Here is a 19,071-nt window from a genome sequence, read left to right as displayed (position 1 = left end):
TTAAACATGTTAAATAATCATTCTCTGGTCTAAACGCACCCTCAGATCACCAACACCTGCGTTATAACCCTCTGAGGGACAGCTGGGTTCTGATCTCAGCCCACCGCATGAAGAGACCCTGGGCTGGTCAGGTGGAAAAACCTCTTGAAGAGCATATACCCAGATATGATCCCCACAATCCACTATGCCCAGGGAACACACGTGCCAATTTGGAGGTAATAACCAACATATGCGTACAATTATGATTCATCTTGAAATATTTGGTCTGCGTCTTCTGATTGTATTTGTTGTGTCTTACCAGGTGAACCCAGATTATGAAGGCACGTTTGTGTTTGAAAATGACTTCCCTGCCCTCCAGCCAAATGCTCCGAATCCTGGTGAGCATGTTTCATTCATTTAGTCCTTTTTGTTTTTTGCTTTTGGGAAAGTAAATTGATTATAAAAGCGGAATATTTTAACTGCACAGTTGTGATAACACCATGACTGATGTAGACCACATATTTTTATCTTTATTGTCATATAATTACAGTATTTTTTTCCATTTTTGCTGTCGTTTTTTGGAGAGAGAAAAATCACGCCATGCTGCACACCCCTGATTTAAGCACTGAACACAAATGTGTTGTGAACTTTAGGCCCAGATCAACATCCACTGTTCCAGTCTAAAGCTGCCAGAGGGGTGTGGTAAGAAAAATAGTTATTATTTATTCTGAAATCTTAGTTATTGAGGTTCCCTCTATCTCTCCACCTCTGTCTTAGACTATTTGAACTCTCACCCAGTCACACCCTTCACACATTACATTAGTGTTGTTTTTCCTGTGGGCCTCCAACAGAAGAAAGCAGCAGCAATATTTGCACTGCACATGCATACAAAACAAGCCACGTCCAGTTTTTGTTGGGGCTTTTGTCAGACATTTTGTGTGAGTAATGACTGCTTGACAGGATAGCCACTCCTACACGAGCCTAAACGAATAAAGGAGAACGTTTCCCTCCTCTCCAACCTGGGAAAACACACATGAGACCATCCTTCACACATTAAACATCTTTAAAAATGCTCCTGTGTGTGCCATTCCAGGGATGATTGTATCTGGCAGGAGAGTCGAGACTAAATAATAGATTAAAATCACTACTATGTGCCGCTTGAAACCTCAATGAAGTGTTCATATTACACACACACACACACACACACACACACAGCAGATAATGAGGCACAGATAGTTTGAATGTTGCCGTGTTTTTCTCGCATTGATGTTAAGTTTTCTTTGCCGCCAAGTGTTTCTTTTTGGATATGGGTGTCTTTTCATTTTCACCACGCGCAGGCTGGCGTGCATGTTTGTGCTCACATCGCATACGTTTGTTGTGGCAAAGAGAAAAGGAAGTTGGAATAAAAAAAAAAAAGTTGGGGCTGTGCAGCAACATTCAGACAACCAATTAGCAAAGCGACAAAATGCGATGTGATTAATTATTTATTAATTTTTTAGATAAGTGACAAAGAAGGCTACGTGAGAGACAAAAATACAATTTGTAATGACTTTAATTAATACCTTCAATCCCAACAGAATGCTCGGCATCGTAATTAGGCTGAGTTTATTTGGTGTTAATTTAATCCAAATGAACTACAGCAATTAGTTCAATCTCAGCCTCTTTTATGTCAGCAGAAAACCACAATGGATGCATATCAAGACAGGAACTTAGGCTTCCTTCCTCAAACAGGAACCTGCATTAGGCTGCCATCTTGGCCTCTGTGCTGCAGTGCATTGTGTGGGTGTCATTTCCACTTTCAATACTAAAGGCTCAATGATACGACAACCAAGTCATGCGGCATCTTAACGTGATCTGAGTTACAGTAATCCCTCGCTTATGGCGGTTAACTGGTTCCAGACCCGGATGTGATAAGTGAATATTGTTTTTAACAAGGAGAAGTCCTTATTACTTAGTTACAGCATAGAAAACCTGTTTATGATCTTCCAAATATGGTTTTTTTACAATATTAGAGCCCTCTAATAATGTCTTCTGAGTGCCTTATATTTGTATTTTAGTACATTTAGCCATGTTAATGCTGGAAAATGGTTAATTTAGGCAAATTGCTTGTATTTTGCTCATTTTTTCATTAATAAAAAGCCACATTCAACCACAAAGCAGCAAGGATTTAGTCATATATTTTTGAAAAACTGTGGTAGAGTGAGGGAGCATTGTTCGAACGCTGTACTGCCATCTTGTCCAGTCGATAAAAACCAGGAGGTTGCCTACAGCCTCAGATGAGTGACCTTTATGCGGTTTATTACATGAAGGAGAATAGAATTCTTCCACGTTAGACATGAAAAAAGTTGTCTTATTCAGCAGAGAGCAACTCGTAAGGCATGTTCGTGTTCGTCAGTTTGAACAGCACCAGTACTGGAAACAAATGTCAGAAATGTGTAGAACTGGTTTTGACTCTTCTCTTCAAGAAGTATCCTGCATTTTGAGAAGCAGGAACATAGAAACCGTCTTCAATTGTTTTATTTATTTCGTTTTTTAACAGGCCATTCCCACACGCATGAGCATGATTCCTAGGCAAACCCAGCAACTAACACATGATTTATTCATCACGCTGGTAACAACAGGAAAATGTTTTTATGAATAATAGACACACACCTTCAGACAAAAAAAGCGTAGGATGCACTTTTAAAAAATATGGTGGGCCTTTTTAAACTGTGTGATGCAGCAACACATCACTGCTATCTGACATCTCTCCTCTCATACCCCTCCCCCCCAACCCCATTCTTAGTAAGGTCATGTGTTTCCATCCCTGGTCTGATGTCACACTCCCCCTCATGACCAAAGAAGAGGTTGTCAAGGTGATTGACAAGTGGGCGGAGCTGGTGGAAGAACTCGGTGCCACTTACCCCTGGGTTCAGGTACAGTTTTCATTTCATTAAAAAAAAAAAGGAACAGGATCCGTTCAGTAACACACACACACACAAATGTGGCTCTGGACATCCCTGTAATATACATAATTTGTGTTATTTTTCTACAGTAAATAAAATATTACAACTTCCCTAATGCATTTTCTCCCTTTAGATCTTTGAAAATAAAGGCGCTATGATGGGTTGCTCCAATCCACATCCTCACTGTCAGGTATTTGACTTTATATTTTGTGTCAATGGTTTGAAGTCTAACACCTATTTGGGCTTGACAGCAATATGAGATATCAATACTGATAATATGAATAAGCACTTCTTGTTCACATGCTTGCATTCTTATATTTTAAATGTGACATTTAGCACTAGACCCTGCATCAGGGTATAAAGTCATGTACTTTTCTAAGGTCAATATCTAGACCTTGTCAACAGAGGGCAGTGTTCGACTTAAGACCTGCACACTGCATCATGGGGTTTACTTGGTTCAAATGTGCAGTTTATATATAATGAGTTGTACTAAATACAAATGTCTACTTAATAATGATTAAAGCATATATTTTTACAGAATATGGTTATAGACTAAAGAGCAGCATTACAGTATTATGTCGTCTGCTGTATGGACTTGTAAGAACAAGCTACATTCACAGACAGTCCTGTTATAATGTGTTTATAGAGCTGGTTGAACATCAGATATACAGTCGTCCCTCGTTTATCACAGTCACTTGATTTCAGAGTCGACTGTGATAAGCACATTTTCACCAACTATTTCATTCATTCATTTTCTACCGCTTATCCTCACGAGGGTCACGGGGGGTGCTGGAGCCTATCCCAGCTGTCTTCGGGCGAGAGGCGGGGTACACCCTGGACTGGTCACCAGCCAATCACAGGGCACGTATAGACAAACAACCATTCACACTCACATTCATACCTATGGACAATTTGGAGTGGCCAATTAACCTAGCATGTTTTTGGAATGTGGGAGGAAACCGGAGTACCCGGAGAAAACCCACGCATGCACGGGGAGAACATGCAAACTCCACGCAGCGATGGTATGATTGAACTCGGGTCTCCTAGCTGTGAGGTCTATGCGCTAACCACTCTTCCGCCATGCGGCTGGAGTCAATAGTGATAAATTGAATATTTTTGTATTTGGACCATGCAAAACCTGTTCATGGCCTTCTCAATGCAGTTTTTACCATTATTAAAGCACAGTAGACATGAAATAACACCCCTATATTCACCTTTACACACGCATTACCCAATATAGTAGACAAAATAAGCAAAAATAAAACAGAATTACTCACAACTTGGCATTAGGAACATTCCTTGAACGTCATATGGGCCGATGGCATGCCTTTAAAAAAATAGCGTAGATATGCTGTGTTCACTTACAGTGAAACTCTGCGGACGGCATGAATCTTTTTTTTAACTTCAAGGTAATGAAAGTCAGTTAACTGTGATGGAGTCTTTTGATTAGTTATGTCATCAGTGTCTTCAGCTTTCACCCTGCTGAAATAAATAGATGCTCATCTCTGGCAAGGAACACACATTTAACAAGCCTGGAGGGATAAAATGAATGTGGTCAAAACACATTGATTAAGCAGTATTGATGAATAACCTCATTAAATGTAGTCATCAAGAATCACAGTGGGGGTGGAGGGGAGTTGTGCATACCAAACACACCAGATTCAGATCAACTCAAGTTTTTTTTGCATGTGTGTGGCCTGGTGAGTCGCTAGTGTTGACCTCAGTTATGTATGCTTATTGTCTCCACATGCCTGTATGCACTCCCTACCAACATGTCAGTTGGTGCACGATTTCACCTTATTTAGCACTTTCTTCTTCCGCCTTCACTACTGCTTGCTTGTCCATTTTTGTCCTACTTCCTGTCACATTGCAGGTATGGGCGAGCAACTTCCTGCCAAATGAGCCAGCACTATCCGATCGCTGTCAGAGAGCGTTCTACGAGAAACACAAAGAGCCGCTGCTGCTGCAATATGCCAAGCAAGAAACAGAGAAAAAGGTACTGTACAGCAAACATGGGGCCATGGAACCTCTTTACGTCAGGAACACCTACTGATGGTTTTTCCACTTTCCAGTTTGGTCAAGGATAATACTTACCAAGTCCAGTTGTTCTTGACCTTTTTCTAAATGAAACTTCTGTATCACATTATTCCATTTTCCCCTCATCCATCTTCTTCCACCCTTTTCCTGGTGTCATTCTGTTCCACCTCCACTTCCCGTCTTCCACCAGTGCACTCTGCCTGTTTTTCAGTCAGTGAAGCGTGTGATGGGGCAGCAGAAATGCTCATTGGCATCACGCTGCGGCATCCATCTTCGACATGTGCACAGATTAAGAAGATATACTTTGTGTGTGTTTTTAGCAATTCACCAATCATGTGTGAAGAGCAACAGCAACCTTGAGGAAGTTTGGGTGTCTAAGTCAACATGTAGCACGTTGCACGTTGCACACATGAAAGATGCAGCTTTAACACATACAACACGTCATTTCTTGGTATCTTATGCCAAGGGCTTTTTCTTTCATTTCTCAGTTTACATCGCAGTTCAAAAAGAGGTTCCCGCACACTGTGTCGCTCTCATTCATTAGTTTATTTAGATAACGTTTCTGTCCATTTGACCTTCATCAGACAGGTTGCAGTTTACATTTACAGGTTGCAGTTTACATTGCAAAAATCATTCACACTTATTCATATAGCCCAGGGATGTCTAAACGTTTTCCACAAATGGCCACATAGTGAAAAATGATGCAAGGGCCGACCTTGATATTTTGTATAGCAACACATGCAGATATGCTAAAAATGATATATGCTGTGCCCCATTTTTAGCCTTGTTTTTAGCTCTGAATGAATGTATGGATGTTGTATTTTAATGCATCTTTTACTCTGTTTTTTACTCAACTCTATTTTTTCCGTCACTGTAAAGTGTCTTTGAGTACTCTGAAAAGCGCTATACAAATAAAATGTATTATTGTTATTATTATTATTATTATTATATATCTCAGCTTTGTGATATATAGTAGGTTAGTCATGTGTTTTACTGTATTAGTAGTATTAGTTTAATTTATTCATATAACTTATTCTTGTTAGATTGCAACTCCTTCCCCTTTGGACACCCCTGATATGCCCCTACTTCATAACATTCATAATTCCATCCAAAATGTTCAAATGATGACATTTGTATGATTATCACATATTTCTAAGAAATAGCAAAGGCGCCATTAAGTTGATTGGCCACTTCACTCGTGGACTAAGAAGTCTACTTGAGTTCTGTCTGGAGAGGAGTATTTTATTCCCTTTCCCCCCTAAGTGAGTCATCTCTTTGGCTGAACGGAATTAATAAAGTGTGGTAAAAAGTATGTTTATCCATTTATCCATGGATAAACAGTACCAAGTTTCTCTGTTTGAAAGATGACGGTGGCTTGGAAACAAGTTTTCCTGAGGTGTTTCTTTTTGTATGACAGGTTTTGACGTTTATGAACATTAGACTTCATGACAAGTCTATGAGGGCCAGAGAATTAACTTGTCAGGCTGCGGTTGCGTCCATTGAACTGTAGATTTGACCGAAGGTGATTTTCATTAAAATGCACAGCCAAAGTAAGGACATCTGATGCTAGCAGACTTATCTGAGATGAAAGAATAGTACCATCTGATTGGTTACAACAATGATCCTCTGTATGTGTGTAGAGCTATAGGGGTTGGAGTCGGAGGAGTGCAGACACTTGAATGTCTTAGACAGGCACTCATGGGGGCTGACCTTTATAAAATTAGAGTGGAGGCTGAGTGTACGAGTGTTTTCCAGCCTGCCCTGTTCGTGTGTGTGTGTGTGTGTGTGTGTGTGTGTGTGTGTGTTTGTGTCTTCAGTGTCCCCCTCCCTATTTGCTCCTGTCTGTCTGACCCGAGGTTAGGACCATAAATTGGCACGCTGCAGTACTTGAAGGAGTTTCATTGAGGTTTGACTCCCCTGTGATGGCCTTGACTTTGAAAGCAAAACTTTCTGAGCTAATTGAATAAAACTTTTTGGGGCCAATTGTGATATGCCATGAGTCTGTTTCAGGACATCGTCCGCTTCCTGCATGCCTGGGTGCTTTCTTCTCTGTCCCTTCTCCCATTCATTTGTATTCTAGCTTTCGTCTGCTGCTTTATAATCCGCTTACAGTCACAGGAGAACCGATATTGGAAAGGAGTGTGGAAGGTGCAAGGTTAAAGAAAAGAATGTTTAACTTGAGATTTAATAAGGTCAGGAAAAATTGTGTTTATAATGCAACCATTACATTACACAGAAATATATATGACACAAGTACAAGTCCTTATCTTTATTAATATGCAGTCTTTATTGTTTTGCAGCAGTTTTGTTGTTCAGCAACTCCTGTCTATTTTAAATCAAACCCGATGTGATTGTGTCGACTATATTGAGCGTCTTGACAGTTATTTACAGTGTTTAGTATTTCATTCATTCATTCATTTTTTTACTGCTTATCCTCACGAGGGTTGAGGGGGTTGCTGGAGCCTATCAGCACCCTGGACTGGTCGCCAGCCAATCACAGGGCACATATAGACAAACAACCATTCACCCTCACATTCATACCTATGGACAATTTGGAGCCGCCAATTAACCTAGCATGTTTTTGGAATGTGGGAGGGAACCGGAGAAAACCCACGCATGCACGGGGAGAACATGCAAACTCCGCACAGAGATGGCCGAGGGTGGAATTGAACTCAGGTCACCTAGCTGTGAGGCCTGCGCGCTAACCACTCGTTCACCGTACAGCCCTTGTTTAGCATTTGTCCCTGAATAATTATGTTTTATTATCATGACTGTATGGATGTGATATACTGCAGGTGAAAAAGCCTAAGGACAGCTGGGATAGGCTCCAGCACACTTGTGACCCTAGTGATCACAGCGGTACAGAAAATGGATGGACTAGTTTATAGTTTATCCTCATAAAATTGTGACCTTTTTTCCGTTAGCATCCGATTTAAAATAAAAAAGATATACATATATTGACTTTATTGTCCAAATTTTCTTCTGTTAGGAGCGGTTGGTGGTGATGAACGCTGACTGGCTGGCAGTGGTTCCTTATTGGGCAACGTGGCCCTACCAGTTGCTACTGTTACCACGGCGACATGTCCTCAGAATCAGTGAACTGACCACAGAGGAAAGGGAAAGTACGTACCACAGTTTGGCTGTCCATTTATAGCGGTCCATTTAGCTTCCTTCTCTCAATGCAATGCAATCAGTTCCAGTAGCCTTTTACGTGCTCGCTTCATTATGTGTTCTGTGATCTGTTTGTTAGGTCTGGCGGACATTATGAAGCGACTGCTGACCAAGTACGACAATCTGTTTGAGTCGTCCTTTCCCTACTCCATGGGCTGGCACGGTGAGAATAAAAGCTCCACGTGAATTTAGTTTAGTTATGTATAAAGTTCAGAAGTTTCCCAAAGGTTTAACTTCTGAAAATGAGAAACTGAAAGAAATGGAACACGAGTCTGGAAAAGGCTGAGCTACTCTTAAGTGAAATTGCACCAGAAAGAAGCGCAGTAAAGGCGAGCGATTGCATTACATTACTGTCGGAATATTTAAAAATAACTCCTATCAACTGACCGTTTGCCCACTTAATTATTGGTTAATTATCATGTGAATACCAAGTAGCCGGTCTAATGTAAAAAAAAAATAAAAAATGATTTGAAGTCCTTTTAAGTGTTTAGTTGAAGTGCACCGTATATCATTGTTAGACACATTAGCATATTTAAAGGTGAAGGGTGTAAAGTTCAGGATATTGGTAACGACGTAATATAAATTACAAAAGGATGATATTTTTTACCCATAAAGTGACTGCTTAGAACTTTCCTCTCAGCATTGTACACTCCTGATTAAAATGTTAAGACCAGTTGAAATATTGCAAGAATTTACATTTTGCGCTGTTGGATCCTAAGGAAATTCTAAGTAGAGCTTGGAAATGCAATGGGATCCCACCTTAGATGATTTCCACACGGCACAGTGGAGGAGGAGGTGGCATCATAATCCTTCAGTGGAGCTTTGTGTCGTGCAGGGGTGTCAAACGGCAGCTGGCCATCCCTCCTGATTGAAAGCCGTCCTCTGTGTGGTCAATTACTGGCTTTTTCAACGCTGCACTTCACTATGCCACCCCGACAAAGGTCTTCCAGAGGAAGGAGCTCACTGCTTTGGACCATCCTGTGTGTTCCCCTGATCTAAAGCCAGTTGAGAACATTTGGGGATGGATAGCAAGAGAATCTCAAATATCAACGTAGCGCTCTAAAACTGGCCAGCCACCATTGTAACCACAGAAGCGGGTATTAGGCCAGTTCCATAAGCTTATAAGTAGATGATGCCGGGGGAGGAACAAAGGATCAAGGGAACAAGGCTGCATTGAGAAATAAGAAGCTGAAGGAAAAAGATTCAAACGGTACCGCTGTTCTCTGCCTGTTCTCAAGCTGACAGCACAGGATGATGGCATTAGCAGGGAATCTGCGTCTCACAGAGACTTTAAGATGATTCCGCAGACAGGAGTTGATCCAAAAGGACAAAGAAAGGCATGTCACTTTTGTCAACATCAGATGGTCCGCTCAGTTGAAGTTACTGAGCTGTGGGTCCGTACTCATTGCACCTTCTTTACGTTTACCTTCATTTCTTGCTCTTTCTTTCATGTGCCTATCCAAGGAAGACATGTCTGCTAAATCAAACAGCAAAAGCATCAGTCATTCAATCTAAATGCAGGAGGTGGAATTGGTCAACCTTGGTTGAGAGCTTGCTGCGTCTTTCAGATTGTACTTAACATCCTTTAAAGTTGATCCTGGACTATTTACTGAACTCCAGAGCGTCTTCAGTGGAGGTCTGTATGCCTATTGCTTCTTGCATAGCATTTTCATAATGCAAGGCACATTTAAGAGGTATGGTACACCCCCTTGCTAGTTAACGTCTTCCAGTCATGCAGTGGTGTCTGGGTCACCATTGGCGGTCTGGGGGCCATTTGTAAAAAACAACTATTTTTTATGGACCCTCAACACGTTTTAAAAATACAATTAAACAAGAAGACAAATTGAAAAATAAATGTTGAATTTGTATTGAAGTTTTGAATGACAGTGTTGATATTGTTATGTCAAAATTAGCACTATAAAGTCTTTCAAACATGCAAGAGGCCATTTGCATAGCACTCAGCCAGTAAATTCTTGTCTCAGGCTTTGGAAATGAATGCCGGACTGCTGAGAAGCGACAGCTTGTGTATTTATGATACACAAAAGTCTGGAAGCTGTGCTCAGGATAGTGTTTACCACCCCGGCAGCTGTTGCTCCCGTGAATCTAAGCTCAGGCTGTGCTTGATATTTATCTGCACTGAAACAGGCAGCGAGGGAAATACCCAGTGTGAGGGCTTGTCGGAGAAACGCCTTTCGGAGGAGGGGGGGGGTGGCCCGCAGCGGAACAAAGGTTAGCAGAGTGCAGTGATGCGCTGACGGAGTAGAGAGCAAGTGTCATCATGGCTCAATAGTCAAGTGTTAAATGTTGCAGGGCAAATTTCTGCAGCCGCTACACCCTGCTGAGTTAGGACACTTCACTGCTCACTCACCATATCATTCTCCATGAGTGGTAAATGCCCAAAATGGACAATTCATTCGAGTGTGAATGTAATTATGTGATTTGCAGTGAACAGGAACACACTTTGGCAAATCCTATAGAAAAGGAAGGTGAATAGCTTTACAGAATGGGATGTCTGCCTTAAACTTTGTGTTTGTTAAAGTGGAAAAGATGACTTTTTGTACTTTACATTCATGAATATTCTACAGCATCTCAGATTTTCCTATTTTGATAATGGGGAAATAAAACAAATATCATATTGAACATTTATTTCATGATACAAGTGCATCCAAATCCCAAATCACACACAATACAATTAAACAAATAACTTTTTCTGTGCCTTCCATTTGGTTCCTCTGTCTTTTCCCAGCCATTAGTTTCTTTGCTGCCACCCTCAAGTCGTCTATAGTTGTTTCAGGTCAGACCAAATGGGCTGTGGAGTGTCTCTGGAGATTTATTCTTTTCGTTTGTGTCCTTTCCCTAATCACCTCGTTGCCTATACCTCTTAGTACAGACAGCGATTCAGGTCACGTACAGCCGAGAGTAATTAAATGAAAGGTTATGTGCTACATAATATTGATGAAAGTGTTTTTACAAGATTGTGTATTAACATTTTCCTTCAGGTATCTTCAAATTCAACATGCGTCAGATCAGGGGGGAAAGACATGGCGACATAAAATGGGAATGATTCTGTTGAGCATCAATGTGTTTGTGCTTGATGAAAATGAAAGTAGTCTTAATTGTGGGCCAATCAAACATAACAAGCATAATTAAACTTCAGTTTTTGGGACATCTTTTTTATTTTTTATAAATGTCCTACTTTCTAAAGCACTCTAAAACTTAATTGTCCAATGAACTGAATTATAAATGTATTTTCTGTATGTTTTTTATTTGTATTTTTTTTCATATTTTCAACTAAAAATAGATGAGATAGACGGCAGATGGATCATGGTGCCTGCCAGTTTTTGTTTGTCAGCTAGTGGCCAACGTTTATTACACAACATGACTTTCTGCAACCTGCTTACTGCCTTTAATGGAAGCATCTCACTAATTAAAAACAATAACATACATAGAAATGTTACATGCGGAGGAGTGGGGGCGTGTGTGAGCTGGAAGGTGCTTGTCACTGCCATCCTTCCACAAATATTCACTTCATGTTTATGAAAAAAAACTAAATACATGGGAGTAAACAATTTATAGCCAAAGCAAATTATTATTAATTACTCATTCATTCATTTCATTCAGAGGGTCGCAGGGGGTGCTGGAGCCTATCCCAGCTGTCTTCGGGCGAGAGGGGGGGTACACCCTGAACTGGTCGCCAGCCAATCACAGTATTATTACTATTATTGCTATTATTAATTATGCAAATGTGAAATAATAAAGAGTAACCTGGTCAGGTGTTGTTATGGCAACACTTTAACACTAGAAGAGGTTAATTCAATTTAAATTATTTCCAATGATAGAAAAGTTCAACCTGTGTCCTGTAATGGGTTGTTTGGCCTTCTGTGGTAATTTACAGGGTAATTTATAATCTTCTGGATTAAATGTGAGGATATAAATACTTCCAACAAACAAATGGGTCTTGATATTTAGAAGACATTGAATTACAACATAACCCCCCCCCCCACCTTTTCACTGGAAAACATGGTATGAAGTATAACTTAACAGCAACAATGTCTTCTTTCAGATGTGATGAGGCGGTGGGTCTATTTCTGGTCTTTAGTCTTAAAGATTTAATGAACAAAGTGGTTCAGGCATGCTGTGTGAATGGCAAGAGAGATGAATGAGCTTGTTTTCTCTCGGTGATGCATATTCTTAATTAGCTTTCCCACCACTCACTCTGGTTGTGCTGTGAAATGTGTAGTGCAGAGTTGGAGAGAAAACAAATACAGTGGAACCTCGGGTTTTGTCATTAATCCGGATACTGGGGTGCTGGAGCCTATCCCAGCTGTCTTCGGGCGAGAGGCGGGGTACACCCTGGACTGGTCACCAGCCAATCACAGGGCACATATAGACAAACAACCATTCACACTCACATTCATACCTATGGACAATTTGGAGTCGCAAAATTAACCTAGCATGTTTTTGGAATGTGGGAGGAAACCGGAGTACCCGGAGAAAACCCACGCATGCACGGGGAGAACATGCAAACTCCACACAGAGATGGCAGAGCGTGGGATTGAACTCGGGTCTCCTAGCTGTGAGGTCTGCGCGCTAACCGCTCGTCCGCCGTGCAGCCCACATGTCCGATATGAGAATGAAAAAAAAGTTATCCTGCCATTCTGTGTGGAAGTGGTAGGTTTTTGGCTTCTTAAGTTTAGAAGAAATAGACCGCTATAAAGGATTCTGTATATAGTGTCCCACCTCTAAAAAACCCACTATTTCCACAAAGCCTTGAGTCAACAATGTGTGGATGCTTTGATTGGGCACTGTACCGAGACAGTGTACACAAAACAAGACATCTTGGCAGTACTTTGCATTGGAAAACAGCGTATAAAAAAATCACTGTACGTATTTTTGGGACTGATTCTCAAGCGATTAGAGCAAGGCGTAATCGACATTCAGAAAGAGATGCAAAAACCTTTGATTGAGCGAAATTGTTTATCTCCTGTCTTACGCCACCCTCCTTTTTTCCCTAGGAGCTCCTACCGGGCCCCACTTAAAGGAAGACAACTCCCACTGGCAACTGCATGCTCACTACTACCCTCCTCTTCTGCGCTCAGCCACAGTGAGGAAGTTCATGGTGGGCTATGAGATGCTCGCCCAGGAGCAGAGAGACCTCACTCCTGAACAGGTAACACTGCCCCACTAGCAAAATGCACATTTTTCTGTCTTTTATGCCCTCTTGCCTGGCTTTTTTAAGGCTGCAGAGAAGTTATGGAATCTACCAGATGAGCATTATAAAATAAGACAAGAACAAAGGGAAGGTAATGGTATACTGTAGTACAGTTGACTGTACAGTTTTTGGTGAAAGAGTACAGAGGAACCCCGGTTAACCTGTTTGCCAGTTCATGTACAAAATTTTCATTCTCCGGAGCACGTATTGTTGATATTAATACACTGTGTCAGTCTGTGTTGTAAATGCATTTTTTACCACAAACTGCCTTCCATGTTGGAATCTTATTCGCTAGCTAACAAAATGGCAAACAGAAATAAGCTACGTTACATCGCCCGTCTACAATGTCATCAGCAGTTGACTCTGTAAAATGTTAACAAAAAACACGTTTTTAAAGTGGAGTAGCCAACAAAACAAAAGTATTGTTACTTTAAGACAATACCAAAAATATATGTGATGTTACACATATCAGCACTGGTATGGGTTGATATTGAGAGTTGGATAATGTTGGGTTATTGGAGTGAGACGAGTTCAAGAAATAGATCCTCATGGCAAAACAGGAAAATGGCGGTGATTGATCTCGCTGCGACATTGTGTCTTTTGGAATGTAAATGATCACGTCTTCATTGAAGGTAAAAGTGACCTAAAAAAAAAAAACTGTAAGAATGCTTTGTGTTGACATTTTTGGCTTTCTAGAATGGATTTACATGATTTCTTAGTGGGGAAAAATGGATTCAGTTAACATCCGTTTTGGTTAGAGTCTGAATTGATGACGCTCTCCAAGGTTCCACTGTATTTGACTGTATACAGAATCTAAATCAAACCAAGGCAACTTAAAAAAAACAATCACAATGTCTCACACAGCCTGGACGCATTGTTTCATTTATTTTGTTTCATAATTGATGTATTTGACATGATGAATGAGCTTTATATATTTTCTGCCCGTCCATCCCTGGTCTGAATTTCAATAAACAAGGCACTGAAATTGTTATATCACTCTTAAAATATGTACGTATATGTTGTATAAGATGTGGTGGGGAGTTTGGGTTTTGATTGACATACATGCAGTCATCCCTCGTTTATAGCGGTTACGCGCTTCCAAACCAGAATCAGAATCACAATAAGACATGCTCAATGCAAAAACCAGGGTAATGAACACGTACAACGAATGTTTGTAATTCATATGATTCCATAGTTGTCTGTTTACAGCCGAACAACAGCAGAGGGCACTGTTTGCTCAAAAAGTAAGGCTGTCAAGGCCCTCTCGCTTAAATCAAACCAGCATCTCAAATTTGCATATTTCTCTGTAGAAAAATCAATAAGTTGTACCTTTTGTGGTCAGAATTTAATTGGGAGACACAACAGCACAAGAGGAAGACAATTAGGAATGGCAGACAGAGACTGATTGGCTAATTAACAAAGGGAGCATCATACAGGCCCAAATAATAAAGTCAAACCAACTAAATAAATAAAGTGACCGCGATAAAGCCAGCACTAAGTCATCATTAATCATTAGGGTTGGCTTAAACTAATAGATAAACATTCACAGATGAATAATGGGGATCCTCAAAGGTAAAAACGGTCATTCTGCTTCACAAATGAAGGACATAAAACACAGTCATGAAAATACAACATTACATTCAATAATTCAATGACAGTGTAATAAAACGAGAACTCCTCCTCACTTTTATTCCTATTCATGGCCCCCACGATCATTCAGTAATCCTCATTCTTAAATAAGGTCCAGTCGATCGGTTCGGACAAAAAGAGCAGCCAATATTTGTGGGCGTGTCCCCTCTCTTTGAACTTTGATGATGTTCATTCATTCATTTTCTACCGCTTATCCTCACGAGGGTCGCCGGGGTTGCTGGAGCCTATCCCAGCTGTCTTGGGGTGAGAGGCGTGGTACACCCTAGACTGGTCGCCAGGCAATCACAGGGCACATATAGACAAACAACCATTCACACTCACATTCATACCTAGGGACAATTTGGAGTCGTTTTTTGGAATGTGGGAGGAAGTACTCGGAGAAAACCCACACATGCACGGGGAGAACATGCAAACTCCACACAGAGAGGCCGAGGGTGGGATTGAACTCGGGTCTCCTCGCTGTGAGGTCTGCGCACTAACCACTCGACCGCCGTCCAGCCCTATGATGTTAATTTCCCTCTAATTTTGATGGCTTTCCATTATATCGTTCTGTAATGCACCTATTCATTTTCATCCCATCCATGCAGGTATGTAGAATACCAATGAATGGCATATGCAATTGTATGACTGAAACGGTGCCAAAAACTATTATCATATTTACTATTTCTGTTCATTGTTATTTGAAGTAATTCACTCATTCATTTTCTACCGCTTATCCTCGGGGGGTCGCGGGGGTGCTGGAGCCTATCCCAGCTGTCTTCGGGCGAGAGGCGGGGTACACCCTGGATTGGTCGCCAGCCAATCACAGGGCACATATACACAAACAACCATTCACACTCACATTCATACCTATGGACAATTTGGAATCGCCAATTAACCTAGCATGTTTATGGAATGTGGGAGGAAACCGGAGTACCCGGAGAAAACCCACGCATGCACGGGGAGAACATGCAAACTCCACACAGAGATGGCAGAGCGTGGGATTGAACTCCAAGCATGCAAAATCCACACATAGAATTGGAATTGAAATCAGGTCTACAAGTTGTGAGGCCTACACGCTAACCACTCATTCGCTGAGCAACCTTATTTGAAGTGATATTAGAGATATTTTTCATGATAGTATGAAGTATATTGATGAAGTAGATGAAGAGATGAAATGAAAATGAAATAGAAATGAAATAGAAATGAAAATGAAATAGAAATGAAGTAGTAACATGAAGTATATTTTATGTACCATACTTAATCTGTCAGCCTTTCTTCCATCATTCCATGTGTGCAAAAATGACTGGAAATGATTTGGTGCATGCATGGGCCATTACCTTTTGAATATGTGTTACACGAATGATGCTCATTCATGTGCATGCATGAACTAAGCCAAACAGTTGAATTTGAATGTAATCATTAGTTTGTTGCTTCCGTATGTAGCATGTGCACATAATGATACAAGCCTAGATACTGTAGAAAGTGTTTTTTGTTGTTGTTTTTTTTGCATAATTCACGAGGTAAACTATTAAGGAGAAATGTTCCGGCAATAGTGGTGCACTTGGGTACAGTGCTATGCAAAAGTCTTGAGCCACCTTTATATGCTGTTTTAGCAGGACGTGTCTGCAGCGGCATGTTCCACATTTGCCGGCCCTGAAGACTGTTAATCGTATTTACCAAGGCAATGCGCAGCAAAAAATACATTTACAAAAATGTTCGTCAATCGGGCCATTATTGAAAACTCCTGGCGCTCGATCCATTGTGCAATGGCCTCCTATTTACCACTTTAGTTTGTCAAAATCTTAATTAAAATAATAAAATCAGTGGTGGCCTACTACATATATACCTCCAAAATTCTTATATGGTCAGTTTTAACAAATGACTTCATTTCCTTGGATATGGAAGAGAAACTGACTTGTTTCTTAGAGTTGCATCATTTCATCGCACCCCTTTTTGGTCTCAATGTAAATAAACACCGATAAAGAGGACGTCTTGGCTCTGCTCTGGCTTACGCAGCTTTCTGCGTGTAGTTAATTAAAAGAGCCATCATTTTTTGGTGTCAAACGTCAGACCTGAATTCATCCTCTGTAGTCTCGACCCACATTGCCTAACACCAAGCATCTCGTAAAGACGTTCCATGGAGAGCTGGAGTAACGCGTTTGTTGTGTACAATATTATATACCAGCTTACAACACTTCTTGAGAGCCATCATGTTTACACATATTCATTCATTCATTTTCTACCGCTTTTCCTCACAAGGGTCACGGGGGGTGCTGGAGCCTATCCCAGCTGTCTTCGGGCGTAAGGCGGGGTACACCCTAGACTGGTCGCCAGCCAATCACAGGACACATATAGACAAACAACCATTCACACTCACATTCATACCTATGGACAATTTGGAGTCGCCAATTAACCTAGCATGTTTTTGGAATGTGGGAGGAAACCGGAGTACCCGGAGAAAACCCACGCATGCACGGGGAGAACATGCAAACTCCACACAGAGATGCCCGAGGGTGGGATTGAACCCTGGTCTCCTAGCTGTGAGGTCAGCGCTAACCCCTAGACCACCGTGCCGCCGTTTACACATATTTTCTTTAATAATTTTTCATGATTTTTAGAATTTTCAGTTTCCAGAGGATGGAGTTCACCTGGGAAATGGCACACACACACACCTTTCATTATGCTATTATTACAAAACTATAAATATTAACGATGATTCCAGTTTTTGTTGGCGTATACGGTTGGAAAAGTAGAACGATGTGCAGATTTTAATTTATGGATTAGGAGACTTTGAGGGCGTGGATGTTTGTGAAAGTGCGTGTGTTGCATGGTGCCTTTTTATGTACTGCGTCAGCCCTCATTCATTCAAGTCAATATTTATTTAGCCCTTCAGGCTCGTGGTGGATCCTCTCATCTATTCCATCACTCCTTTGAGACTTGTGTGTGTGTGTGTGTGTTTTCAAGACATATAACAGCATGAAACTCTTTCGTTTGTCTGCCTTGCCGAATCCTTGCGATTTTCCGTCTTAGTTCTCGTACACCAGAGAGGATTGTTCTTTCTGCCAAATGTGCTTTAATCTCCCAGATTAGTAGAATGTAAATGTTATTAATTCCAACGCCGTGTTGTGTTGTGTCGGAATGACAACACGCCGATTCGGTCAAGGGACACGTGATCAGCCATTGTCGCCAATTCCATTTGAATTTGTTTCAGCACTCATCCCAGAGGACGCGGCAATTTTGGAAGCATAGAATTAAAAGACGTGAGCTACATGTGGTAGTAGGTTAGTGTTTATGCTCAGACCATACACCTTTTGACTATGGGAAAGGTACAAGCAGGTACCTTGAAGTCCAACGTAAGATCTCTCTGTAGATTAGCATATATGTACTGTATGTACTGTCATGGCACAGTATTGCACAGTAAGTGCAATATGGAGTTCTAAGTGCAATATTCTTAATGTTCATATTTCATATTTTATTCACTAGCAAGATCCCATGGTGTATATACTGGTCATATATCTCATTTCATATTTCATATCATCTTGTAAAATTGTTAAACTGTTATTACTTTTAGGTTGTTCATATTGTTTATTTTGTTTATTTATATTTTTTATTTTTTACTGTTTAGCTGGTTCTGTCCTCTATGCTGCTGTGCAATGTAAATTTCCCCACTGAGGGACGAATAAAGGTATATCTAATGTAATGTAATCTAATCTAATGTAATCTAATCTAGTCTAATCTAATCTATTGTAGGGTGGCCAGACATTTTCCAGCAAGGGCCACATTGATATTTCATAAAATTTTAACTGCAAATTAATCTTTGTGAAAACTAATATTATATTATATTATATTATATTATATATATACGTATGTATATATACATATATATGTATATATATATTATATATATTATATTATACAGCCCAGTTATATTTTACATTAAATTATGATTTTATTTTTGTTTTTAACATTATTTCAACAAATATTACACCTTTATTCTTGTAAAATTACAACTTATTTTCTTGTTAGAATACAGCTTTTTCTCCACTTTTTCTTTTACATTTTTGAAACTTTTTAACTTTCTTTTTGTCATTTTTT

The 19,071-nt window shown here is 40.4% G+C and overlaps 1 protein-coding gene across 10 annotated transcripts in view; it reads left to right on the top strand.

Annotated features, from left to right (window-relative positions):
* The window catches only part of galt (galactose-1-phosphate uridylyltransferase), a 121,519-nt gene that overhangs the window by 8,094 nt on the left and 94,354 nt on the right, over positions 1-19,071 (top strand). For 8 of the 10 annotated variants that reach the window (XM_058050826.1, XM_058050815.1, XM_058050787.1 and 5 more), the window contains exons 2-10: positions 46-215; positions 302-377; positions 633-681; positions 2,765-2,894; positions 3,058-3,114; positions 4,798-4,920; positions 7,951-8,083; positions 8,212-8,295; positions 13,148-13,302. In XM_058050826.1, the coding sequence (XP_057906809.1) occupies positions 46-215; positions 302-377; positions 633-681; positions 2,765-2,894; positions 3,058-3,114; positions 4,798-4,920; positions 7,951-8,083; positions 8,212-8,295; positions 13,148-13,302 (977 nt within the window). Of the gene's footprint in view, positions 1-45; positions 216-301; positions 378-632; positions 682-2,764; positions 2,895-3,057; positions 3,115-4,797; positions 4,921-7,950; positions 8,084-8,211; positions 8,296-13,147; positions 13,303-13,371; positions 15,626-19,071 lie in introns of those variants that run through there. The other 2 variants (XM_058050863.1, XM_058050855.1) reach the window with 2 other exon arrangements.

The sequence above is a fragment of the Doryrhamphus excisus genome, chromosome 2 (genome assembly GCF_030265055.1).
Source record: "Doryrhamphus excisus isolate RoL2022-K1 chromosome 2, RoL_Dexc_1.0, whole genome shotgun sequence".
Taxonomy (NCBI): Eukaryota; Metazoa; Chordata; class Actinopteri; order Syngnathiformes; family Syngnathidae; genus Doryrhamphus; species Doryrhamphus excisus.
Note: the sequence above shows the minus strand (reverse complement) of the source record. Positions and strands in the feature narration are given on the sequence as shown.